Source organism: Mirounga angustirostris, unplaced genomic scaffold (assembly GCF_029215605.1).
Source record: "Mirounga angustirostris isolate CCGP_5_RB_7025 unplaced genomic scaffold, mMirAng1.0.hap1 SCAF_3, whole genome shotgun sequence".
In the NCBI taxonomy this organism is placed as follows: domain Eukaryota; kingdom Metazoa; phylum Chordata; class Mammalia; order Carnivora; family Phocidae; genus Mirounga; species Mirounga angustirostris.
The window spans coordinates 187,980,494-188,006,554 of record NW_026991711.1 but is presented as its reverse complement, the minus strand read 5'-3'; the positions used below and the strand labels follow the sequence as shown (position 1 = coordinate 188,006,554).

The following is a 26,061-nucleotide window of genomic DNA, read 5'->3' as shown; positions in this document are numbered from 1 at the left end:
CCTTAGGGGTCCTCTGCTGCTCTAACTTTCTGCCCATTAGACTGGACGAGTTCTCTTTCTAGCGCATCTAAGAGTTCATGCTTTTGCTGTGACCCTCTGGCCCGGGGTACGGGCTTTACTAGATCAGGAAGGAGGTCATTCCATTTGTGAAAAGGTGCACCTACAACCCCCCCCCCCCCAACACACACACTGGGCAGGAGGCCGCTGGCCTCTTCCTCAGGCTGTCTGGTTTTGAATCCTGACTTTTTTTTTTCCCTATTAGCTGTATTCCCTCACGGAATTACTTGATCTGTTTCTGTCTCGGTTTCCTCCTCTGGAAAATGGGAATAATACCATTACCAATTTCACAGGCTTTTTGTGAAAATTAAATGAGGAAAACCACCTGAGAACAGCACCCGTCTTTGGCAAACAGCCAATAAATGTTCCTGTTGCCACAAGACCTGGGGTTATTTCTCGGCATGAACGGAGATCAAAATGGAGACAAGAGCCCGCTGGGACAAGCTGACTGGGACTGGACGGTTCCAAATGCGATCCCTCTTCAACCTGCGGCATTTCTACAGTTGTAGGGTTCACTTCCCTCCCCTGAGCAGTATCTGGGGAGCCAGTCCTCAGCGTGTGGGACTCCCCCAGGGGCTCAGCAGGAGGACGTGATGCTTCGAAGCTTCACGGTGCTCCAGCAGCCCTGGTGCTCTCGGAGGCATGCGGACCCAGGGTCTGCCATCACAGGGCAGCCCTGACGGAGCTTCTCCGGTGACCAGGCTCCCTGGGCTGCTCTCCGTGGAGACGGCAGGTGGGGGAGAATGCGATGCCCCGCCCTGGCCCTGCCAGGTTGGCAGACAGGCCTCTCGGCAGAGGCGGCCCAGCACTTCTGCACCAGCAACAACTTGTCTGCTAGTCTCTGCTTGGGAGAGGAAGAGGCCACAACGACCTGCTAGCGCATGGCAGAGGGCTGGCTTCTGACAGTCCGGATACGAGAAAATTGCTTCTACCATGGTCTGATTCTTCTCATTTCTTCTCGAGTTGGAACATGTCTGTGGTTGTATATTTAACTATCATGCCATCCCCACTAGCTTGGAAGCTCCAGTAGAGAAATCCCAACTGATGACTCTTTGTGGTCTCCCACAAGCCTTTGTTAATTAACTAAAGGATTTCTAGGCGAGAGGGGGCCCTGCAGTTAGCAGGAGGAATTCAGTTTCTATATGCAACCAGACAGGGTCCAAGAGCTTCGTGTGTGCAGGCACTCCTATTTTGAAGGTGAAGACAGGGAAGCTCAGGGGTGTTAGGGAATCTGCTTCCCTGAAGTCAGCAAAATATAAATCAGCATGTGGCACCCCCGGAAATGGAACCCAAACCTACCTAACTCCAGAGTGCATTTTGCACTGGGCCACACTAGCTATTTCTTCTCTCACCAACAGGGCACTGTGTTGGAGGCCAGAGGCTGCAACGTTTGACTTCTCTCTAGATTCTAAAAGACGCAGGACAGTAAATGGTGCTCTGAGTGCCGGTCCTCCAAGGCTTGTTGGCAAAGGCATCACCAAAGAACAAGGTGGGGGCCTCCTCTGTTCAGCAGAATTGAAGACAAGAAGCTGGACTGAGAGGGCCGAGCAGATGGAGCTGCCCAGTTTCAGGTGGAGAAGCTGGGCTGAAGGAAGAAGACGCCTGGGTGGGCCCTCCAGAGGCAGTGGGCTGCGCGGACCCTGGACGTGGCAGGTAAGGTCACTCAAGGGAGAGCAAGCAAGGAAGAGAGAGAGATGGGCTGGCTCTGCTTTTCCAGTTCAATGACCCTGTCCTCTGGTTGACAGGCTCAGTCACATAGCTAGCCAGTAAGAAGACTGGAAGTAGAGCCAAGGGCTTCTCACACCAGTCGGCTAGGCAAAATACTGGACAGTAGGAATAAAGAGAGAAAAACAAGGCAACAACAACAACAAAATAAGATTAATATAGGGCCTATTATTATGCTGTTGAAAAAATGGGTTGGGGACTCACATAGCCAATTTCTATTATTTAAGTCATGGACCCCTCTGCATGACTTCCTCTGTAAGATGAAAGCCGCCAAGGAGATACTCTCTTTGGTTCCTTCTGGCCATCCACTTCACAATTCCGTGAGCAAAAGCACCTGTGGAGCACAGCCCCTGTGTTGCTCGGTACTGTACCAGGCACCCAGAGGCCCAGGGGAAAAAGCATGGTCTCGGCTGAGCTCAGAGAAGGATCTGGTAGAGCGGCCTGCATGGAGTGGACGAGGCCAGAGGTGAGTCTGGCAGGACAGAGAGGATTTGCAAAACACCGACGAGAAGTTCCAGGTAACGGGAGAACACAGGACCTTTAGCCCTCCTAGGGCAAAGAACACATGCGTCATGTCCACCACTGTACCCCCAGTAGCTACCAGTCTTTGGCATGTAGGTACTCACCAAATAACTGCAGAGGAATAAATGAGCACGGCCAGCAAAGAATTAACACGCACTGTTCTGTGAATACGAATGAGATTGGTCTGACTACGAAGTGGAGGGTACAACTTGGGAATGGATAAAATAATACTGATGATAGTAATAAAAATGGTCAGGATTTACTGAGCTCACTCAGTAAGTCCTGTGCTAAGCACATTACTATGTTCTCTCCCTGGGTTCTCTTAATGGCGTCAGTAACAGGCAGGTGCTGTGACCGTTCCTACTTGACAGCTGGGACACGGAGGCTGCCGGGCACTGGGCAGCTTGTCCCAGGTCCTACAGCTGCAGCCATGAGACTGGAGCCCAGGCCCTGGCTCTCAGTTCAGCACCTTCCCATAAGACTTATGACAGGGGCTCAAACCCGGACCCTCTTCCCGCCCGTGTCCCCTCCTAGGCCACCGGCAGCTCTCTGGTTCTCACTGCTTTCTGACAGCAGGTGGCCCCTGAGCTGAGACCTGGCCCTTCCCAGGTCCCATGACAGTGCGCCACCCAGGTGAATGAAAAACTCATTTTTTGTTTTGAGATCATTACAGATGTACAGAAACTGCAAAGCTAGTACAGAGAGGTCCTGTGTCCTCTTCACCCAATTTCCGCCAAAGGTTACAGCTTACATAACTAGAACACGATATCAGGCCCAGGAGGTGGACACCGGCACCTAGTTCCGTGTCATTTGGTCACACTGTAGATCTGTGGAAATGCCACTACAATCTGGATAGAGAACTGTCCCCTTACCACGCCACCTTCCTCTCCCCCATCATCTCAACCTCCTGGCAACACTGCTCTGTTCTCCAGCTCTGTAATTTTGTCGTCTCGAGGACGTTGTAGAAATGGAATTGGTATTTTAAGACAGCTCTTCAAAGTTATCCTAAGAGTATGACTTGATCCATTTGTTTGATTTGTAAAAGAACATAAAACAACGACAACAAGAGAAATGAAAGAACGAAGCAGAATAAGGAGAGTTTCTGTTCTCGCTCTGCCGCTTCTAGTATGTGACTTTTGACAAATTACCTACCCCAAATCTCAGTCTCCTTGTCTGTAAAAATGGGTAGAAGATTTAAGGATTAAATGAGGTAACACGTCAAAGCACTTGGCAAGCGGCAGACAAATTCTAGCTGTTTGTTATTATTAATAATAAGCCAAGGAAGCCTCTGTGCCTCTTTATAGAAAATCAGGCTCTTAACGGTCATAGACGATTAAGGAAGTGACCACGCCAGCCCTTAAATGACCCCAGGTCATGCTTCCCTTTGCTTCCCAAGACTCCACCATGGAAACAACTGGGGACTTTTAAAAGGCGCTTCCAACAGGCATCTTCAGGGCGCACACCCTCCATGAGAACAAGCAGCCACTCCCCATGCCAGATTCACCAGGGGGCCGAGAATTCTGAAAGCGGGACAAATGGCCAAGAGCTCTCTGTTTAGTGCAGAATGCCTCCAGAGGACAGCCAGGGTTTGTGCTGAGGCCCCCGGCAGCACACTGAGCGCAGAGAAGAGGATATTGCCAAAGAGAGGCAGGGGTCAGTTGTGTGATTGAATTAGGTGCTGCATGGATACCCCACAAAGCTCGGCATCACTCAAAGGCTGGATGGGAGATGGACGACAATGGCCCACACTACCCACAAGGTCACCCTTACTATGACTAGCTATGGAAGTCTGGAAAAAAATCTCCCCCAAAAATCACATATGCAAAGGCTCCATTATATAGTCCAGGGAGCACTTGACTTTGAGCCTTTGAGTAGCTGGGAACCCAGCACAAATGGCTGGCTATATCTTAAGCAATATGCCCAAGGCCCATTGAAAATGGACAAAAACGGGTATTCAGGATCCTTCATGATTTACTGAAAGTGGCATTGTCTGTGCCTTTGCATGGCACCAGCAGGGGTGGGATCAAGGGCGCTCCTCCTGATGGCGGGGTCACCCCATGTGTCTCCTGTTCCCTTGGACTTTTCAACTCCCCTGGCCTGCATTCACTCACTCACTTTTTCTCCTTTGAAGTTAAAGAATACTGCCTCATCTATCACTGACATGTTGGGTTTCAAAGGGACTGGGAGTGAATTCACTTTTTTTTTTTTTTAAATAAATGAGAAGGGCTCAGCTGGGGTGAGAGGAGGTAAGGAGGGAGGGAGGGACGACAAGAGCTAATGATGGCTGCTTTCTTCCTGCTCCGTGCTGAGGGGAAGCCCTCGTGTTGCATCTAGGCTCTGGGTGGGGGGACAGAAGCTTTCGGCGGTGGCTGCACCTCAGTGCCCGTATGTGCTCACCCAGCCTCGCTCACTAGACGTCATATTGTGTTTCCAGGCCCGCTTACTGTACTCTGGAAGGCACACGTTTCTGTGCTTCCACGAACACTTACTTACCTTGAACAGGGGAAGTAAAGGCACACCAGACTTGCTTGGCTGGCTGCTCTGTGGGCGTCTTGAACCGGATGGCCCAAAGCGCTCAAGCTCAGGGGGTCCCCGACTGATGCCCGCTCTTCCTCCCAGGGTGGTGGGGGTTCTCCAGGGTGGCATCCCAACCGCCTGGCTGCCCAGTCAGAAACCCAGAGGTATCTAGATGCACCCTCTCCCTTTTTGGGGTCTGATTCCCCCTCCTCAGTATCTTCCTCATCTGTGCCCTCCGTCAGCTGTGTGACCCCAGGTTAGGGCCCCAGAGGGTCTCATGTGGATTCCTGCTGCAGCCATCTAACTGGCTTGATAGAGGTTCACCTTGGCCCCTTCCAATTCATTCTCTACAGAACCGCCAGAGAGATCCTTCTAAAAAGGAAGTCCCATCCCATCATTGCCATATGTGAAATGCTTCAACGATACTATGATGAATTCAAGAAAGCACTCATATTTCAGGGCAGAGGAAAAAAGGTCCTCCAAGATTGGCCCTCGTCATATCTCCAATAGTATCTCCCACTGCCACCGTGAGCTCTTCCTATGACCAGCCATGCCATTGGTCTGCACCTCCCAGAACATATCAAACCCCTGCACTGCTCTGCCTGGAACATCCTTGAAGAAGCTATGCCCAACCAACTCTCAACTGCTTTCTTTTACTAGAACAGGAATCTTCTCCCAGATTCTAGGTTTGTTTTTTTTTTTTTTAAGATTGTATTTATTTGCAAGAGAGAGAATGAGAGACAGAGAGCATGAGAGGGAGGAGGGTCAGAGGGAGAAGCAGACTCCCTGCCGAGCAGGGAGCCCGATGCGGGACTCGATCCTGGGACTCCAGGATCATGACCTGAGCCGAAGGCAGTCGCTTAACCAACTGAGCCACCCAGGCGCCCCTTCTCCCAGATTCTATAACCCAGTACAAAGCACGCTCTGAACCATGTGTTTCTTAGAGACAGGGCCATGTCTTACCTGTCTTGTGGTGACTGATACAAAGTTGATAATCAGTGTTGTTTTCTGAATACTTTTGCTGCAGTGTATTTTCCCATGGATGAAAGATGGCAGGACTCTACTTAGCTTGGCCGAGGTTGGTCATTTCACAGATTTCTATCAAATGTTAGCTGCACATCCTTCCCAGGCAAGCAATCCTTGGCCTCTCACCCATATCAGGCTTTCTTCCCACCAAATTACACTCCAGCTGTTCTAAGGAAAACCCAATTCCAATGGCAGTCATAACTAGCAAGCTGCCTTGTTGACTGTAATTTTTAAAAGCCTCTTGGTTATGAGATTAAAGCATGATTATGTGACTCACTGACATGGGTGTTTGCATGTAATCGACAAAGTCCTGTGCTTGGCACCATTTACCAACCCGACTTTGTGCAGCAGTCAGAAGGATTTATCTAGAAAGTTTAGAGGTTTTTCTCTTATCATCTGCACCCTCCTTTAAGAAGATGCAATCTTCAATTTTATGCCAAATCTTAAGCCAGAGAAGCCTCATATCTGTTTAAAAGCCGCTCCTGAGGCAGCTTCTGATGCCCGCACCTCCCTTCCAGATGGTTCCTGGTGGGCACCGTGCCTGGCAAGGCCCTCAGGATGACCCCATCCCAACTGTGCTCAGTTACATGTCTGTCTCAGTTATTGGAACTATGTTCAAAAAAACTGGGCCCAGGAAATAAGTGTTTTAAAAAGAAAGAAGAACCGAAATGTGAATCCTAAAACTATAAAATTTCCAGAAAAAAAAACGGAAAAACCTTCATGACCTTGGGTTAGACATTTCTTAGGATACCAAAAGCAAAATCTGTGACAGAAAAATTCGATACACTTGACTTCATCAACATTTACAGCTTCTGCTCTTCACAGAGAGAGTGAAGAAATAAGAGAATGCAAAGACAAGCCAAAGACTTGGATAAAATATTTGTAAATCACATACCTGATAGAGGGTTTATATCCAGAATATAAGAAGAACTCTTAAAACTTAGTAATAGGAAACTAAACCACTCAATTAAAAAATGGGTAAAAGATATGAACAGGCACTTCATTAAAAAAGACAGGCAGACAGCAAATATGCACATGAAAACATGTTTAACGTCATTAGTAGGGAAATGCAAGTTAAAATCACCAATGAAATACTTCTACACACCTATTAACATGGCTAAAAAACAAAACAAAACAATTTGACAAAAACCTGATGATACATAGTGCTGGTAAGCATGTAAAGAAACTAAAACTCTCATACATTGTTGGTGAGTGGTATACCACCGCCTAGAAAACAGTTTGGTAGTTTTGGGTTTTTTTTTTTTTTTTGAGAGGGAGGGAGGTGGGGATGGGGAGAGGGAGAGGGAGAGAGAAAAGATTAAGCAGGCTCCATGCCCAGCGCAGAGCCTGATCATGACCTGAGCCGAAATCAAGAGTTGGATGCTCAACTGACTGAGCCACCCAGGCACCTCTTGTTTGGTTGTTTTAAAATAAAGTTAGACACTTGCCATATGATCTACCAATTCCCCCTTCTAGGTATTTACCCAGTGAAATGAAAACTTAATCATCACACTAAAGCCTGCAGGTATTTATGGCACCATTATTCTACAACTGCCCCAAGCTGGAAACACCCAGATATCCTTCAATGGTAAATGGATAAACTGTGGGCCACCTACAATATCATGGAACACTACTCTACAACAAAAGGGAATGACCACTGATACACATAACCACATGGTAAACCTCACATGCATGACGCTAAGTGAAAGAAGTGAGACTCAAAAGCTACTAACTCTATGATTCCATCTGTATGACATTCTGGAAGAGGCAGAACAATAGGGACAGAAAACGGATCAGTAGCTACCAGGGGCTGAGGGTGGGGTAGAGAGCATGAGTACAAAGGGGGAAAGTAGAAATTTTCTGGGGAGACAGAACTAAAAAAAAAAAAAAGAAAGAAAAGTAAGAAAGGGAATTTTACTGTATGTAAATTATACCTTACTAGGGAAAAAAGTAATTCTGGCTAAAAATGTGGCCGGTGGGTATAGTGCTGAAGGTGTTAGGAGTTCCTAGTGATTATATATAAAGCCTGCCCTTTTATAGAAATGGCAGAGAGAGGACTCGGGAGTTGATCAAGCCCACAAGCAGTAAAACAAATGCAAGTCAAAACAATAATAAAACACCATTTTCAACCTATCATAATAACGAAGATTAAATAAAACCCACAAACTCTCCATTTGGTGAGAGGCAATGACAATGCACTATTGTTCCTGCCGGGGAAAGCCTAAATCAGCTTAACCTTTCTAGAAAATTATCTGGCAGTTTGTATCAAAAGCTTTAAAAATGCACACTCTTTAGGATACACAGAAAAATGTTATGACTAGGTCATGGGTGACCAATGCCCTTACCAGCCTTACTTGTTAATCTCTAAATCTGTATAAGACAAACAAGTATTACTTTTCTAAGAAAATAATGAGGTAATCAAAAAGAGAAAAGTATCACAGAAAAAAAGTGAATTCCCTTCAATCCAGTCATTCCAAGAATGTATTCCGAAGGAAATAATCTAAAATGATTTTTTAATTTTATGCAGAATATTAACTGCAGTGCTATTTATAAGAGCAAAAGCTAAAAGCAGCCTAACTGTAACAACATTGGGGAAGGGTTACATAAACTGTGAAATTTTCTGCCTCTTTTCCCTGAGCGACGTGGAGTAGGATGGGCACTTCATCTCCTTCCCTTCTGGGCTCACAAACCCTGCAAGTTGCCCCCGGTTTGGGAGTCCAGTACCAACTCCCGAGTGCCTGACCACTTTGCTCCAGGAGCTGTAGGCGAGGACCCATCCTCACCCCTGCACCTCCATTTCAAACCCTTCCCCTCTGTCCAGACCCAACTGCAGGATCACAAATGAGGGTAAGTCTTTCAGGCCACGGCTGCCGGTGACCCCCACGGCCCCACGGTAGCCCTACAGAGGTGGCTCTTCCGTGAGGACAGAAATGGGGTCTTTCTCAGCATCTGGCCACACAGCTAACAGCCACTTGCTGTTCTGTGTCAGGCGCTGCTCTAAGCATTTTATGGGTACAAGTCACTAACCTCACAATACCCCGATGGCACAAGTATTATGATTATCTCCATTTTACCGACGGTTGTCTCAGGAACATCATCTCCACTTCTTTTTTTTTTAAGATTCTATTTTTAAGTAATCTCTATACCCAACATGGGGCTCGAACTTGCAACCTGGAGATCAGGAGTCACACACTCTACCGACTGAGCCAGCCAGGTGCCCACATTATCTCCATTTTATGATTATCTCGGGAATATGTTAGCTCATTTTACTTATTATTATCTTAGGAAACTGAGGCACAGAAAATTTAAAAGTCACACAGCGAAGTGCAAGGGTCAGGGTCAGAATCCAGGCGGTCCGGTGCAGGGTCCGCTCTGTAAGTCCTCACTGACTTGCAGCTGGTGGCAAGGAGAGAATGGAATCTGGGCCTGGGCCAGTCTGGAGCAGAAGCATGTACCAAAGAGAAGTTCAAAGCTAGGCCTCTGGGCAACCAGGACAGATCTCCACAGGAACCGAGAAGTCCTTGGCAACAAGGAGTCAGGAATCCAGGCCAGGAAGCTGGATGGCCAGGTAGGCAGAGGAAAGGGAGAAGCTCAGGACTCTGCTCCCGCTCTGCTTGAGCTCAGGAGTGTGTCCCCGCAGTCCAGCCAGGGAGGCAGGCAAGACTTCGAGCTTGGTCCCAGTACTTGGCTGGGGTGGAGGGCAGGAGAATGGAAGGGGAGGGCTCCCTTGTTATTTACAGAAGGAAACTGATTGTAGCAAATCAGTTTCAAACTGCCCCCTGGCCATGCCTGCATTCTCAGAGCTCAGTAATGGCTCCCGGTTCAAATGTACTTCAAACCCAGTGGACTGTTATTCATTAGCAAATTTTCTTATTTAGGAGCTTGCCAATTTAATGCTGACAAGCAGATAAGAAACCTGCTGGGATTCCCTCCCTGGGTGTTGCCCTTCGGGGTCTGGGCTCATTTCTTTCTACTCTGGCAGATTTCCTTTACCCCAGGGGGTCACAATTCAAGGGGCAATTAAAGAATTTCTAATTTATTTTCAACATTTCCGCGTTTTTCTTATAGCAAATTGCTAATTTCTATTTTGTACAGGAGAAAACTTTTAAAAACAGATTGACCTTGTCTCTGACTGACTTTTAAAGTGGCCCCTTCAAACCACAGCTAAGTGTTCTCATATAAAACACCTAGGCAGCCATCTCCACACAAACACAATGCGGCCTATTATCCAGGCTTTTCCCTCGCACCCCCCTCTTCTATTTGTGTCCCCATTTCCTCCATGAGACATTAAGCTACTCTGAGGGCTGGGACACAGAAAGCTGGGACCAGGTTCTCTTCTCTTTGTCCCTAATACCTGGCACAGTGCTTGTACCTGGTAGATACTAAAAAAAAATGTGTGGGAAATTAAAAAGATAAGTCAAAAGGGATCAAGTTACAAAATACTTTTAAAGCTCTTAAATTCTTTAAAAACATCTGCCACATGCCATTTAAAATGCGAATGGAAGGAGTGCTACAAAACAGTGTTACAATGATTCTTGGGAATTCTTGAGGAATAGCGGGACCATCTCTTCAAGTCTGAGACTTGACGTAAAACGGACACCGGGTGCTGGAGCCCCCACTGACCGCAGGTGACATTCAGGGCGCTGCGAGCTCCTAGCAGTGTGGCATCTGCCTTCTCCACGGCTGACAGGCAAGAATGCAGGCAAAGAGGGAGACAAAGGTAACGAAGAAATAAAATTATAACACGAAATGAATGAAAACCCATGAAGGACTGCATCTGGACCCATATGAAGCAGGCTTCTGGAAGAAGTGAGGCATGTGGAACAGGGGCGAGTGGGTGGAGGCCCAGGCTCTGTGAAGGCAGGGAAGGATGAGGAAGGTAGGTGGGCTGGTGGGACACAGGGATCATCAAACACAGGCCACATCACAGAGGGCCTCCAAAGCCAGGAGGCGCTTGGATCTGACGGAGCAATCCAGTCCTTCTCTAAGGCTGGTCTGAGATGCACAAAATGAGAAAGAGGTTTCCCACAAAGCTCAACCAAGTCAGTGGGAAAGACTGCTTCATACTGTAAAATATGTCTTTTCTTCATTTTGGTGCTAAAATGTTTTCATTTGTAGAATCATGACGGCAGTAGATGGTGACTAGCTTTTTAAGATAATGTCCTTGTTTGGCAAAACTAAAACCTAGCAATCCTATATCTTGTCCTGGATTATCTAGAGAAACCTTACCGGTCCCTGAAATTTGCTTCAGGAGACTGCAGGTCCTTGAGTGACAGGTGAAAGCAGTGTTTGGGGGAACTCAATCCGGCAGCAGAATTTTAGGGCAGATAGTGAACAGGAGCAGAGCCCCCCTGGCTCCCTGGACCATGGAAACCGAAATCAATTGGGCCAGCCCTGAGAAGCAGTCATGGTAAAATCTAAGGGTCAGCTGCAAGGGTTCCCTTTCCCCAATGCAGGTTTTACTAACGTCAAAGGATTCCACATCTCTTATGTAGCTGTTTGGCTCACATTCGAGTGACGTGGGGTATGACATGGGGGAAGGCTGAGGACGTCCAGAGTGTCCTGTGAATGGAAAGGGGAGAGGCCAAGCGCTTCCTAATCATGAGTACAATTACCCAAAAGACAGAGCCCCTGGAAGGGCCAAATCTCATCTGTCTGTTGAGGCCGCTAACCTGAAAGTCTTGCATCTCAGAGAGGAACAAGGGATGCTGGCCACTGCCCTGCTCGACTCACAGAAGTTTCTTATATATCATCTAGTCAGCGTGAGGGCCCTTGGCCTCCCTTCTTTGCCCCCTGGAAATGCTAGGGACTTAAGTCTGAGTCATCTGGGCACACTCTCAACTCCAACTGCGATGTGAGTTATCTACTCTCCTCAGACAGCCCAGCAGCAACTAACACAGAACCGCTGTCTTGTGCAAATCATTTCCACGAGAAGCAAAACCAGGCTCCGATCAGAATTCACGGAGGGAGCAGAGACTGGGGATCCCATCGCAGTATACAGATCACTTCCATTTTGTCATGTGGGTGGGGGACAGCAGCTGACATCCGCTCGCCCCGGAGGGAATCTCTGTGGAAGGCAGGTGTGGGGGGGTGGAATCTGGTGCCCTGCCCACCTTTCCATGCTGGTGAGGTAGGTCTCCGACAAGCCTGAACATCTCCGTTCCCAGGGTGGCACACTGGGGGTCTCTGCCTTCCCCTGGAGGGCCTCTTCTGCCAGGCTCCCCTCAGGGACACAGGCTCCCTGGTCTGAGGACACAGAGGTGAACACAGAAGCGCTCAGGACGCCTCAGAAGCACTGCCAGCCCCCTGGGGGGCTGAAGCTTCCTGCCTCTGCACACCTGTCCAGGCAAATCCACCTTGAGAAAGTCCTCATTACACCCTGTTCTAAACCCTGGATGCCTTGGCAAGGAATCAAACACCCAACCCTTCTATTCAAAGAGGGGAGGAAACCTCTGATTTATAATGTGCATTTAATTCTCTTACGTAAGCGCCCCTCTCTTCGAGGGCTACAGTCGCTTGCCCAGATCACAACTACCTTCCTCTTTTTAAAAAAGACCAGTATGCACAGAGATGCTCAGAGACCCTGAAACGCCTGGTTAGAAACCAGCACCGTGCAGGGGTTTGGAGATACAGAGATGAACAAGACACTGTCCTTACCCTTCAGGAAGTCACAGTCTCAGAGAAGGAGACAGGGAAGAAAACGGGAAATGACAAAGCAGTGTGACAATGTGATCAAGACAGGTGACAGGTATAAATGAAGTGCTAGGGGAGCCCTAAGTGGGAGGGAGGGGGGATGCAAACCTCTCTGCAGCAGAATTGCAGGTGCAATCTTCAGGTTTTGGAAACTAAGACAGGTTTGTGGGGGAGGGGGTGCTTTTCCCTTCTTTAAGAAATGAGCCTGGGTATAGGCAAGCAGAAAGCAGCAGCAGACAAGTGAGAAGCTTCCAGAAGCGGGGTAGGAGCCAAGTCCACTCTGTAAAGTTAAATAAGAAGCAGTCTTCAGAGTTTTGCTGAGGATCTGTACTGGCCATTGCAAGCAAGAGCAGAAGCATCAGCCCTTGGTCCTCCTCAGTGGCCACTGCACGGGAGAACTCCTAAGGGCCCTGGGGGCACTGAGTGGTGAAGGTCACACTAGGACCACCTCTGGGGTACCCGGCTGGGGAGGGGGCACACTTCTGTCTGTCTCTGGCTACCTTCTGCTCCCTCTAGTCACTCCAACCAGAGTTTCTTTTTAGAACATTAACTTCTGGGTTGTTCCAAATGCCTGACTTGCTCAAGCTGCCTTCTCCGATCCAAACTTTATCAGTAATAGAATATTTCGCTCTCAGGCTGACTTGAGGGTCTCAGTGGGTTCGGAACTCAAGAGGAGAGAGTGGTGTGATGGGCTATATGCCACATTGTCTCCACAGGGTGGGCATTCCCTGCCCTTCAGCCCCTGCTCACCAGTCGTGTCCTTCCCTGGCCCCACCGTGCGAGCTGGGGCTTCCCTCCCCAAGCCAGCCCTCTTTTACGAATCCCATCCCACCTAATAACCTATTCCTTCAGCCCCAAGTCAACGGACTATGCCCTTGCTTTTATTTTACTGGCGTTTCCCGTAAGTACGCAGAGATCTTCTCAAGTTCACTGTGCAACTTGAAGGTAGAAAGTTCATCTTCCACTGCCTAAGGTTCCTTTACAGAACTATGGGCGGTACTTGTAACACAACACGACCTTAAGAAATATCTGTCCGGTGAGGGTCGGAGATCATGTCTGAGTCTGTATTTTTAACAACTTCCAGAATACTACTACCTGTGTTCCTTCTAATTTTTGAAAATTATGAGTAAATGACTATGTGACATGCCTAAAGGAAGATGAGCACATGAAGAGTTTGGGGTTTTAATAACAAGCTGCTCGGCACAGTTACTCTGACACTTAATGATATATGTTTGTTTTTATGCTCATGTTAACAAGTCACAAATAGTGCTCAGCTCCCACAGTGGCTATAATTAGTGTTACTTAGACACAACTAGGTCAAGTTTTCAGGCCTGCCTCTTGTTCATGCCTTCCGATGCGTAAGTATGGACTGTTTTCCCTGATTCCATATGAAATGAGGAATGCCATCCGATCCGTCTCCTTCTCTCAGAGGAATGATCAGGGCTCCCTGTGCTCCCAGGTTCTCCCTGAAGCCTGAGGCTGCACCCCCTTCTGCCCAGCTGCTCCCCTCTCCCCCACAGAGGCCTTGCTAGATGGCCGGGCAGCTGACTGGCTCACAGGAGCATAGCTTCTTGGCTGAAGATCGATTTAGAAATGAGCTAGATACACTTACATGAAAACTTTGCTAATATAATTAGTATGAAACTGGCAACTGGGAAAAATTTACAGGCTGATATTCTTTCAACCTCACTAATTCTAGAACTCTCTCCATGCCTGAAATAATGCGCACCTGTCAACACTGAAAGAGAAGCCCTGAACTTCTAGGGAAAACCTTCCTGGACTGTTTACTATTACCCTAAAGAGAAGCCTAGTGATTCTTATGGTAGAGCCACTCTGTGCTCTTTAGTCTTAATTCAACTGGATTTCTTCATAATTATTCACGTCAGGCCAACCCAAGGCTATTATAACAGGAGGTAAGAGTCACACAAAAAGGCTACTGAATTTTCAATGTTCTCTGAGGGTCTGAAAATGCAATAATAATTCTCAGTACTATTTCAAAAAGGATGGGTTTCTTTATGGATTCTAATGAGAGGAAAGAAGGACCTCGCTTTGGTGCAGGAGGTTGCTCTCCAGCCTCAGCTTCAGCAGGGGGTTAGCAAGATGCTTTCAACCACCTCTCTCAGCCATTTTAAGTTTTTGGACTCTTGGGGCATCTGGGTGGCTGAGTCAGTTAAGCATCTGACTCTTGATTTCGGCTCAGGTCATGATCTCAGGGTCTTGAGATTGAGGCCCATGTTGGGCACTGCGCTGAGCATGGTACTTACTTGAGATTCTCTCTCTCCCTCTACACCTCCTCCCACTCCCTCGCTCTCTCTCTCTCTCTCTCAAAAAAAGGGCTTAATTTTAGGCTCTTAGGAGTATTTTTTATAATGGCTAATGCTAATAGGAAGAGTCCGTTGGTGTGACACTGCTCTTTGTAGGCAAGACCTCATGAAAATAAAATAAAATAGGAAAGATGAAGGGATAATCCAAGACCACAACCACCAGGACACTGCAGGAGACTTAGACATGACTGTGAGAGATAGAGAGAGGGAAAGAGAGGCAGGGACAGACAGACACACACCCCATATAGACACAGAACTTCTGACAGGTATTTCCATGCTTGTTGCCCTTATTCACAGGCTACTGGAAGGAGGAAGTTCGCACAACCTTTGTGCAAGGGAATGTGGCCGTGTTTGAAGATTCTTAAATATGTCTGTATCTCTGACCCTACCGGCATAGTTCTAGGACCGTCCTAAGGAAATCATCAGAATTTGAGTAAAGACTTAGGAACACAAGGTGGCTATGGCATTATTATTTATAGTATTAAAAAATCATAATCTAAATATCCACAATTGGGTCATGGTTAAATATTCCAGAGCATATTAACATGAGGAAATATTACAGAGGCATTATAATAGTTTAGAAGAATTTTGAATGACATGAGAAAAAACTGATTCTATAATATTAAAAAGCTGAATATGAAAATTATATGTATGTTATGCTAACCACGCCTTCCTCCTGCCATGAAGTGTTAAGGAGGATATTCATAAGGAACTATAATATACCCAAATATTAGCAGTGGCTATTTCTGGATGATGGAGTTACAGGTGGTTTTGATTTCTGCTTTACACTGTGGTATTTTCTAAATTTTAGAACATTAGAACATGCTTAAATACCTTTTCATAGATAAAGGCATTTACTTATGCTTTTCTAATCTGATATAAAGCTTCCTTTTTAAGGAAAAGAGGGGATCAAAGGGGCCTACCTAAGAACTGGGGCACAAGAAGTGTCTCTCACCCTCCTGCCTATCTAGTGCCACATGGCTGCTCCTTCTGGAGTCTTCCCCACTAGAGCTCGTTCTCCTCATCTCCAGCACCTAGCGCACACACAAGGTGCCCAATAAATGCTTTCGGAAGACATGCCGAATGAAGGACTCTATGACTAAGACAATAGAGACCAATTCTACAAATATGTCTGACCATCTGATCAGAGGCTTACTCTTGTGCTTCAGTGGTGATGTAAATTATAAGACCAAGGAAGAGTCAGATAGGATGAATAGCCCGTTCTTTCCACCTTGCACCATATATCACACTGTACAAAAATTCAACAGTAGAGAGCCAGAATGTTCATTTCTTTCAAACAACTGTATTGGAGGGGAGGAACAGAAACATTAAACATATGAGTCAACAAAACATATTGCTATGTACAGCAACAGGGGTGGGGTGGGGAGAGAAACGCCACACGGCCTCCCGAGAGCCGGCTTCGGCCGTGAGCAGGCCCACCCTACGAGATGGAGAGATGGCGGAGCCAGCATCTCTGTAGGTGGGCTGGGGATGAGACCCAACTGTGAAGAGGCTGCAAGCTCACAGAGGTGGGAAATGAGAGCAACTGCTCTTTTTGCTTCTGGCTAATTAAAGCTACCTGACTGTAACTAGGGTAAGGGAACTGGTGCTAAACTGATTCATTCCCCTACTTCTGGCCTCCAACTGGACCTGCTAAGCATGGTACTAATCAAAGGAATAATTTACTTAATTGCATGAAACCACCCCCACAGCTAACTCAGCACCACCGTTCTCCATTACCTCGCCCGATTCCCCAGAGCAGTGATGATGAGCCGCGAAGAGTGGCCTGGGTCACAGGGCTGAATTTCAGGTGAGCAGGGGTCAGCAAAGTACAGACCCCAGGCCAGATCTGGCCTTGTACTTGCTTTTTTTTTTTTTTTAAAAGATTTTATTTATTTATTTGACAGAGAGAGACACAGCCAGAGAGGGAACACAAGCAGGGGGAGTGGGAGAGGGAGAAGCAGGCTTCCCGCCGAGCAGGGAGCCCGATGCGGGGCTCGATCCCAGGACCCTGGGATCATGACCTGAGCCGAAGGCAGACGCTTAACGACTGAACCACCCAGGCGCCCCCTTCTACTTGCTCTTGTACAGCTAAAAATGGTTTTTACATTTTTAAATGATCGAAAAATCATCAAAGGAAGAATACTATTTTGTGAAATGAAAATGACGTCAAATTCAAATTCCAGTGTCCTTAAAGTTTTGTTGGCACACAGCCTGCTCACCGGTTCGTCTGTGGCTACTCTCATATTGCAACAGCAGAGTTGGGGGGTTGAGACAGAGGCTATATGGCCCACAAAGCCCCACATACTTACTATCTGGCCCTTTATAGCAAGTCTGCCGACCTCTGACCTCAGGGCTGGGCTAGCCCAAGGACATGCAGAGTAGCACTCCACAGCAGCTCGGGTCCCAAGGTATCTAAAAATTATTTCGCTAACAAGTTTATCTTTACAATCAAGTCCACTCCAAGAAACTGCCCAATGTTTGGGCTTCAAAATTGTGCCAGGAGGGCATGATAGAAGATGTAGCTGAGAATTTGGTAAAGGCTCCTTTAGTTTGGAGGAATTGCCTAAGATAGAAATAAAAACTCTTCTTCACTACAACTTTCTCTAAATTCAGAAAGTCAAAGGCTCAGTAGGAGCCATTCACGTCCCTGACCACCTGCCGGGGGCCCCCAGAAGGGGCCCAGGTTCTTTCAGGCCATCGTGCAGGTTTCTCACAGAAGTCTGCACACAGAGTGGGGGCTCTCTCTAAGTGCTATCTCCTGACTGAGGAACGTCGGGCGGGACAGAAAGCCCCCAAAAGCTGTAGGTGTAGCTTCCTGAAGATAATCAATGTTCCCTGAGATGTTTTTGTTTGAGGGTTCTATTTACTATGCGGCTACCCTCCCTTGCTATCCTTTCTTTAAGGCAACCGCTAAGGCACTGAACTCTCAAAGGGGCCTGAGGCCTTGTCAGACCACAGGTAGTATTATCTTCCTCTCTAGAGAGGAGGCTGCCTGGGGGCAGGCTTTGTGTCCGGCATAAACAGAAGTGCCAGGGAGCTTGCCACTCTCAAGGCCTACTGACAGGCCTGAGTCACAGAGCAAGAACCGAAATGGAGTGAAGGGGGGGGCTCTCACAGTTTCCCTTCCCCCAAACTTAAGATTTGCATGTGATTATAAACCATTATGGTTCCTTTTACTACCAACACAAAAACATCTGGGCCCCCTTTAGGGGCATCTCCTTTCAAGAAACAGGAGTGACATACATGATAATAAAGAAAATGAGACTAGACTCTGTGGAGAGTCTAGAATTAACATGGCAGCAGGAAACGTGAAGATGGGAAGAAACCACCAGGAAGGGATACTATTCAACTCATCCAGCCAAAAAGCTCAAAGAATGCAGTGGGCATCTGCGATTTGCTTTTTGGGCAGTGAAACAAAGGAGTGTCATTTCACTGAGCTAGGACCTCTGGAGAACGAGGTTCGAGCTCTAGGTAAAAGAGACATGTGACGTGAAGCCGGCGATCTGACCTCTAAGGCAGTGCTTCCCAATCGGTCCCACACCACACTACATACACAACTTGCTCATATTTGGTAGTACACTAGGGTGAGCAGACAAGACTTTAGCAGGTGGTCCCCTGGGGACTGGAGCTAGCCCGGGCGGCCCCGAGGGCTGAGGGTGCACCCTCTCCGATGGGGCTGAGGCAGCTCTGGCCTAAGCTGTTGACTGCAATCACCCGGTGCTCCAGTGGCTCTGTATTTCTGTGGTTGTTACAACCTCCAAACCGGTCCGACCCTGACTCAGCAACAGGCACTACCCTAGTATCCCCCACCTCCCTCATTCTGAAGGTCCTTACGGTAAACTGATTTCTTGGAAAGGGAAAACTTCTGGATTAGCAGATTTACTGTGCATCCAAGGGCCTACTGTGCGACGCAGCTGGTGTCCTCTCTCACAGAGCCTCTCTAACTGAGGCGAGTGTGAAAGGGCGTATTTCTTAAGGACCGCCACCAAAAATGTGGACATGGTGAAATGAGGCTAACAAAGCCTCAGAGAGAAACTCCAAACAGCAGGCTATACCAAAAGCACCAAGGAAAAATGGATTTTTGCGAGGGCAAATGCAGGCAGCAGGCCCAGGGGAACAAACACGGTAGCTCCTGAATGGGGCCATTGAGCTGATTTATAAAGGGTCTCGCCAGTGTCCCTTGCTGCGGGAGACTGATGTGCTCCTCCTTCTAAAGCTGTGGTCCACACAACTTATTTTCTGGGGAACCAAGGAATCAACTCCAAGGATGTACACCCATTATTTTCAAACCTTAATTAACTGGAACCTAATTAGGACTTTTGAGGGCTTCCCCCCCCTCCCCGGCCCACTTTGAAGGGAAACTTTTCTCTCTTAAGTCAGCACGGTGTAAGTGGAGAAAAACGGAACAAAGAGTCAGCTATCTGGATTTCTTGCATATAAGCAACTCACTTAACCTTTGGGGGGGCATTAGGTTGCCAATGTATAAATTGTGAGAGCCAATGAGATATAGATATCTAAGGTTGTTTTCAGCAATTAAATTGATTCTAAGATAAGCCAAGTATCAGTCAATAATCTGCAATCATTCTTCTACCTTGACTACCATACCCCTCCTACTGTGAGTTGAGATCACCTAATAGTGATCTTTTACAGTTTTATAGTTATAGAGCATTTCTTATACTTAATCCAATCAAACATTCTAACAATCTGATAGGGTAAGATCTCTAAGATGTTATAACAGAAGCCCTCTAATTTGATGTGCCTGAAGGAGTGGTTAGTAAGTTATTGTAGGAGCTGACTGAAGGGGAGAATCAGGGCGCCTGGGTGGCTCAGTCGGTTAAGCGTCTGATTCTCAGTTTCGGCTCAGGTCATGATCTCAGGGTTCTGGGACAGAGTCCCATATTGGGCACCCTGCTCAGTGGGGAGTCTGCTTGAGATTCTCTCTCTCCCTCTGCCCCTCCCCCTGGCTTATACTTGTGCATGCACTCTCTAAATAAATAAATAAAATCTTTAAAAAAATAAAGAGGGGAATCATACATAAAAGATATATTTATAACTAATCATTTAGCTTAATTTATATAAATGTACATTCATTCATTTTTAAAAATATAAAGCTTTTTAAAAGAGGATAATTGGATTCCTACATTTTTTCTGATAAATTACACTCATAATTCAGTGTCTATAATTTATAATTTTTGTTTCTTTTTTTATATATTTGGGTTTTGTTTTGTTTTTTTTTTGAGAGAGAGAGTGAGAGCGTGAGTGAGAGTGAACAGCAGAAGGGGCTCCATTTCACAACCCTGAGATCATGACCTGAGCCAAAATCAAGAGCTGGACCCTTAACCGCCCGAGCCACTCAGGTGCCCCTACAGTTTTTGTTTCTTTAAAAGACAGGGAGAACGTAGACATCTGTAAAGCCATCTGAGTACAGAATTCTTCATGAATTTTATGATTTTCCCCCTATTTTTTTATAGTTGCACAAGCAAAAGCAGAATTTTTACAGATTCATCCTTACTGAATCTTCTCAAACAATTTCAGTTTTCACAGAAACAACTTTCTTTTTTGTGCTCTTATTTGATCAGTATATCTTATCTGATTCAGGTAAATTGCATGCATATTTGATGTACACAGTTGCCCTGGTGGGAGCAGAGGCAGGAGGGAACGTGAGGCAGGCTGCACAGCGTGCCGTGGGCACCGATCACTGCGTCGTGCACAAGGAAGGACGAGCACCGGCCGGCGTGACCACCCATGAGGCATCCGGGTGAAGAGTTCAAGAAGGCAGGGGGAGAGGCTTGTCAAGAGCTTGGGAAGGAGGGCAGGGCTGGAGAGACAGATTTTGGCATCATCAGCATCCAGTTAGTAGTGACAATCGTAATAGTAGAGGAGTTCATTCAGGGAGTGTGGATAGAGACAAAAAAGAGGGTGGGGGAGACTCCAAGGAACGAGAACCCTCTAGGGGACAGCAGAGGAAGAGGCTTCTGCAAAGGGACCAGCAGGACATTACTGGAGATGTCTGAAGAGAAGCAGAGAACCAGGAGATGAGCTTCAAAGGGCCAGATGCAGAACAAAGTCCAGGAAGCAAGAACTGAAAAGCGTCCTTGGATTTGACAGCCAGGTAGCCCCTGGTGAGTATGACCTGGGGTGTGTTCGTGCCCCCACAAAGCATTTCACTGAAGGAAGGCAAGGAGATACTCTGTCATCTCCGGTACTTTTGGGCCCTCTTCTACTGGCTCGGCTCTCTTCGTCAGCGGCCACTCTACCTCCTGCCTGCCCATCAGCATTCGTAAGCAGACAGGCTGCCTGAGCCCAGGCCAGGGAAGGAGGAGCATGAGAGCTCCAGAAGATGCCCTGACTCCCTCAAGCCCAGGCAGAACAGCGTGTCCACTTGCCCCAGTTGCTGCTAACTTATTCCTAGGCCCAAGGCCGCAACTATTTGCAATGCCTGCTGAGAAGTTTATCACAAAAGCTAGGATGAAATGAAATCTTCAGTTAGAAAGTTTTAAAACAAAGCTTTTGAGAGCCCTCCACGCTGGAAGCCTCAGACAAAGGCATCTCTGTGAGGCTGCCCCCTTGCCGGGGGTCTCCATCAGCCAATCCTGCTGCTCAACTCATTTTTCAAATGCCTAGAGACGTCCCCCAGCAGAGAGTGACCAGGCAGGGAGAGCAGGTTCTCGGGGGTTTGAGTAAGAAATATAAATAAGAAAAAACCCTGCACAATCCAGAACACAGGCTCTGCTCTGTGACGTACTGACAACTAAAGAGGAAAAGGATTCCTAAGTCGCAGGAGCTGCCACACATGGAAACGGAAATGTGATCAAGTTTGAGCGACAGCTTCCTAAGTCCCATAGGGCATGGCTGTGATACTCAAGAGCAATCAGTACCATTCCAGGCCACCATGTTCCTCAACGGTCAACGTTCTCCAGTCTCTTCAGTTCTCCGCCTCTTTAAATATGAATCCAGAATTTATAAACATATGACTGTCTTTGGAAAATAAGGGATAAAAAGAAGTACGTTTTTTTTAAAGCCTCATGATCAGATACTGGTCAACTACCCTGTAAACTTCCATGTTCCTGTTCCCACCTCCATTCAGAGGGATGTGAGGGAGAAACCGAGGGAAGGCTCAAATACTGGGTTACAGCCTGGCTAGCAAAGACCAGCTGGGAGTTCTGGTCACAGGGCCACACACACGGACACCACCCTTTTGCCTTGGCTCATGTCAGTGGGTGTCGTGTGCCTGTGAAGTTCGGAGGGTGGGTGAGACTTAGTCCTTGCCCACCTCAGAGAATGCTGTTTTAGTGCTGTGACTGGGGAAAGAAGAAGGGAAGATCCCGAGACTGCCATGTTGAATCTCATGCATGCTAGGTTCAAGCATAAGTCAAATCTGTTGGTTGCACAAAAAAAAGAAGTGACTGACTTGATCCAGACGCAGTGCGCCGTCCACAAACCGCTGTTTCCGCAACTCCTTTGCGATCCCGTGGAGATTCAAGACAGCCTGGTGTATCTCCTCACTGGTGTGTTCCGTGGAGATGGGCGGCAGCTCCTTCTCGGGGATTTTCTCGGTCGGGCTTTCAATCATGCTCTGTGCGTGCTCGTAGCTCAGTTTGGTACAGGAGCGAATGATGGTCCGACCAAACCATTCACTAAGGATCTGCAAAGATAGATTGTGAACGGATCATGAGGAGAACTTTTCCCAGGCTTTTCTTTCATGCAACCATTCATCCATACACATTCTACAGGGATTTGCCAAGCACTGACTCTGTGCTCAGAATGGTGTTAGGTTCCAGCTAGGCATGAAGACCGATCAGATGTGGAAGCGCTACCCTCAGGGAGCTCAGACTCTGAGGGATGGATTTAGCAGGCCGTGGTGGCATAAGCAAGGGCCAGCAGGAGGGAGACTCAAGGTGAAGGGCCTGCTGGAGCGCCTTTTCACTATTTTGAGTGAGTGGTCGGTCATCAATAGCAAACTGGAAGAAAGAGAAGGGGTAGAGGGTAGAAGCCAAAGATGTGACACATGGGGACTCTGTGGACTTGGTAATGGATCAGATGTGGGGTGAGGGAGAAAGTGGAATCACTGACAGAACACAGGTGAGAGAAGCAGGACGGAGGCAGAAGGAGAAAAGGAATTCCAACTTGTTCTATTCGGGCCATTTATGTAAAGACAAAGGTCGAGAACAGGGTTTCTCAACCTCAGCACTATTGAGTGGACTAATTTTTTGTTGTGGGGATGAGCCTGTGCCTTGTAAAATGTTTGGTGATATTCCTGGACTCACCAGACATCGCCAAACATCCGCAGGGGGGAACCTCGGCCTAGGCTGAGGCCCACTGGGCTCGAAAGATCCACCCAAGTGTAGTAGTGGTGCTCGCTGTGGTGGGATTACCGCTGATTTGTATTTTATCCTTTAAGTTTGCTTGTATTTTCTATAAGGAGAAATCATTGCTTTTAAAACAAAAACAAATGTTAAAATATTTTGGGGACTCCTGAGTCTGAGGTGCAGGGAGGAGATCCAGATGGTGGGCTATGTAGCAGGCAGCTGGGGTGTGGGGCTGGGGCGATGACTGATCTGCAGGTGGGAAGCTGGAAGCCTCAGCAGGAAGGTCTGAGAAAGAAAGAAAGGGCAAGGGAGAGTCAAGGCGGCATTCTCTACCACCTTCTCCATTTTAGGGGGCAAAAGGAGAATCTGGAGAGTGAAAACAAAAAACAAGAGAGCTCAAAGGGATAGGAGAAAGATCAGGAGTGTCCAACATTAGGGGAGAGGGGCTTTAAGAAAGGAGTACTCAAAAGCCACAACAGACAAATCCAGAGCACTTACGAGGAGACAAGACGCTTCCCACAGAGCGGCCATTTCAGGCAGCGACCCTATGAGGTAGGTTTTATTATCCTCATCCTGCGAAGGCGGGAACTGAGGCACGGACACAGTAAGTGACGTGTCTGAGGTCACAGGCTGGGGAAAGGCACAGCCAGGAACTGAGCCGCAGCAGTGCCACCTGAGTCTGAGCTCTTGGCCACTGGGGAGAGTCACATGCCACTTGGATGCCAAAGAAGATAAGAACAAAGAAAAATCTTTGCATGTAGCATTTGCTTATTGGTGATCTTTGGGAAGGCTTTTTAGGGGGAAAAGCATGGGGTGGGGTGGGGCGGCAGAGTCAAATGGCAGAGATTTGGGAAAGGCTGCCACAGCGGGCCCGTCCACCCTCGGGGCAGCCAGATCCGCCTGCCCTCGTGCCAGGCAAACAGCAACATCTCCTCCGTGCGTCACGATGTGAAGAAGTCTGGGAAGTCCTGGGTTAAGGACAGGTGCATGGTTGGTGGAGGCAAGGCAATGAGCGTGGATGACCACTTCCGGGGGGGCTGGCAGGACAGAGGATTATGCTGGGTTTGTGGGGTGAGGGGAAGAAGCCAGCACAAAAGGAACGGATCCTGGGCCAAGTGGAGGCACCCATCCATAAGACAGGAAGAGTGGCCTGGAGAGGAGGCAAGAAGGAAAGGGGAGGCGAGGGAGGCAAGTCTGGGGGCAAGAAGTGGGGAGGTGAGAGCACTCACATCAGCTAGCCCCATTCTATGGGGCAGAAGGCAAAGGATGAGAGGGGCTAGGTGGGGCTCAAAGGCATGAAGAAGTGGAAAAGCTCTGAGATAAATATTGTGGGGAATGGATTCATGAGCAAGGAAAAGCCAGATGTACTGAGAGGCAGAGGGGGCTCGGGAGGAGGGAGAGAGGTCTAATCAGTTGCGGAACCTCTCCGCCTGGGCTTGCGAACATCCCCTCTGCCTTCCTTTTCACAGGTCAAACCATTCTGTTCACAACCTCCGAAATATGCTTCCTGAAAAAAAGTCATCTGAAAGATCCATGGGTGTTTCCAGGGGGAAAGGAGAGCGCCCAGCCCAGAGGAGCCGTCCATGCCACACAACCTCTATAGCACACGGCTGGTTACTACCCTGGAAGGCAAGAGAGACCCCCCTGATACCCTAACCTGCCCCTGAAGGAACAATGAATACTCTTAAAATGGCAGCCAAGAAGCACAGGAAGAGAATGGTAGAAACTACCCTCATTTTCCCTTGATTCAGTGCAAAGAGCCTCATTATAGAGTCTTGGATCTGTAATATCAGACTTTAATTTTCTTTAAAAAAAACCCAAAACAAAACCCAACCCTTAAACTACACTTTCTGGATTATTCCAAGAACCACTCCCACCCAAAAATATAGTGATTCAAATACTGTGCTCATGACTCTTCTGCTACAGCAAGTAGGTCCTGAACTTGGCTCTCAGGAGGTGTCTGTGTGTGTGCTGAACGCAAGAGAAATTAGACAGCCAGTTTGAGGTATCGTCCAACAGTCCCGGTGGGGAAGTAGTGCGTGCAGGTCTCCAGAAGAGCCCCTTTCAAGGTCAGCCCATGCTTGTTCTTCTATTACATCCACATTTCCTGAAAACTCCCCACTAATGGAGTTGCTCCAAGCTCCTCTAGAATGACAGGGCCACGACTTATTCATTCTTGTGGTCACGAAGATTTCCCCTGGAGATTTAGCTTATTTCCTTTTCTCCGTTTCACTCCAAACCCAGTCAGCCCTCCTCCTTCTATGTGTCCACATTTTGTTTGCCAGTCTGTCTTCAGCATGCTTGGGGAAACTTCCCTTTCCATTCGATTCCACACACCTTACAAGCAGTTCCACAGATTCCCTCAGGTATCCAAGGCATAGGATATCTGGCCTCCTGGGGTCTGTGTCCCATTTTTCCTGGAGGACCCAGGAAACCACAGCATGCTTATACAGGTAACCGCCACACATAGGTCAGGCAGACTCCCACCACCCTGACTGGGCATCTATTTTCACGTAAACTAGTGGGTCAAGAACTGCTTTAAAAACCTAATGAAAGCCCCAGGTCCTCTCCTTTGAGATATTTATGCACCAAATTTTGCAGTAAGTTCCACAAGGTTCCTAGACACTCTGCCAACCCCAAGCCCATATGTCCTCGATCTAAACAGAGCTTTGTTTCTCCCTCTGATTATAGTGCTGAGTGCTGACCAGAGGCCACTTTTCATCCTCAGGAGTTCTTAAAATTTATTACCTGTAACTTGGCAAAATCAGAAGTCTACCACTCCTTACCAAAGCTTGAGAACAACACACATTGGCTGCACTATCTATCTCAGTTAGTTTGAGCTAATTTTTCCCTAATGGGCACCTCTACTCCTCTAGCTTGTTTCC

General features: G+C 47.6%; 1 protein-coding gene across 6 annotated transcripts in view; it reads right to left on the bottom strand.

The window, feature by feature from the left end:
* Window positions 1-26,061, bottom strand: part of DIS3L2 (DIS3 like 3'-5' exoribonuclease 2) — a 353,809-nt gene that overhangs the window by 57,118 nt on the left and 270,630 nt on the right. For all 6 annotated transcript variants that reach the window (XR_010410345.1, XM_064587245.1, XM_064587247.1 and 3 more), the window contains one exon: window positions 22,279-22,512. Coding sequence is in view for 5 of the 6 variants with exons in the window: in XM_064587245.1 (XP_064443315.1) it covers window positions 22,279-22,512 (234 nt within the window). In the remaining variant the exon portion in view is untranslated. The remainder of the gene's footprint in view (window positions 1-22,278; window positions 22,513-26,061) is intronic.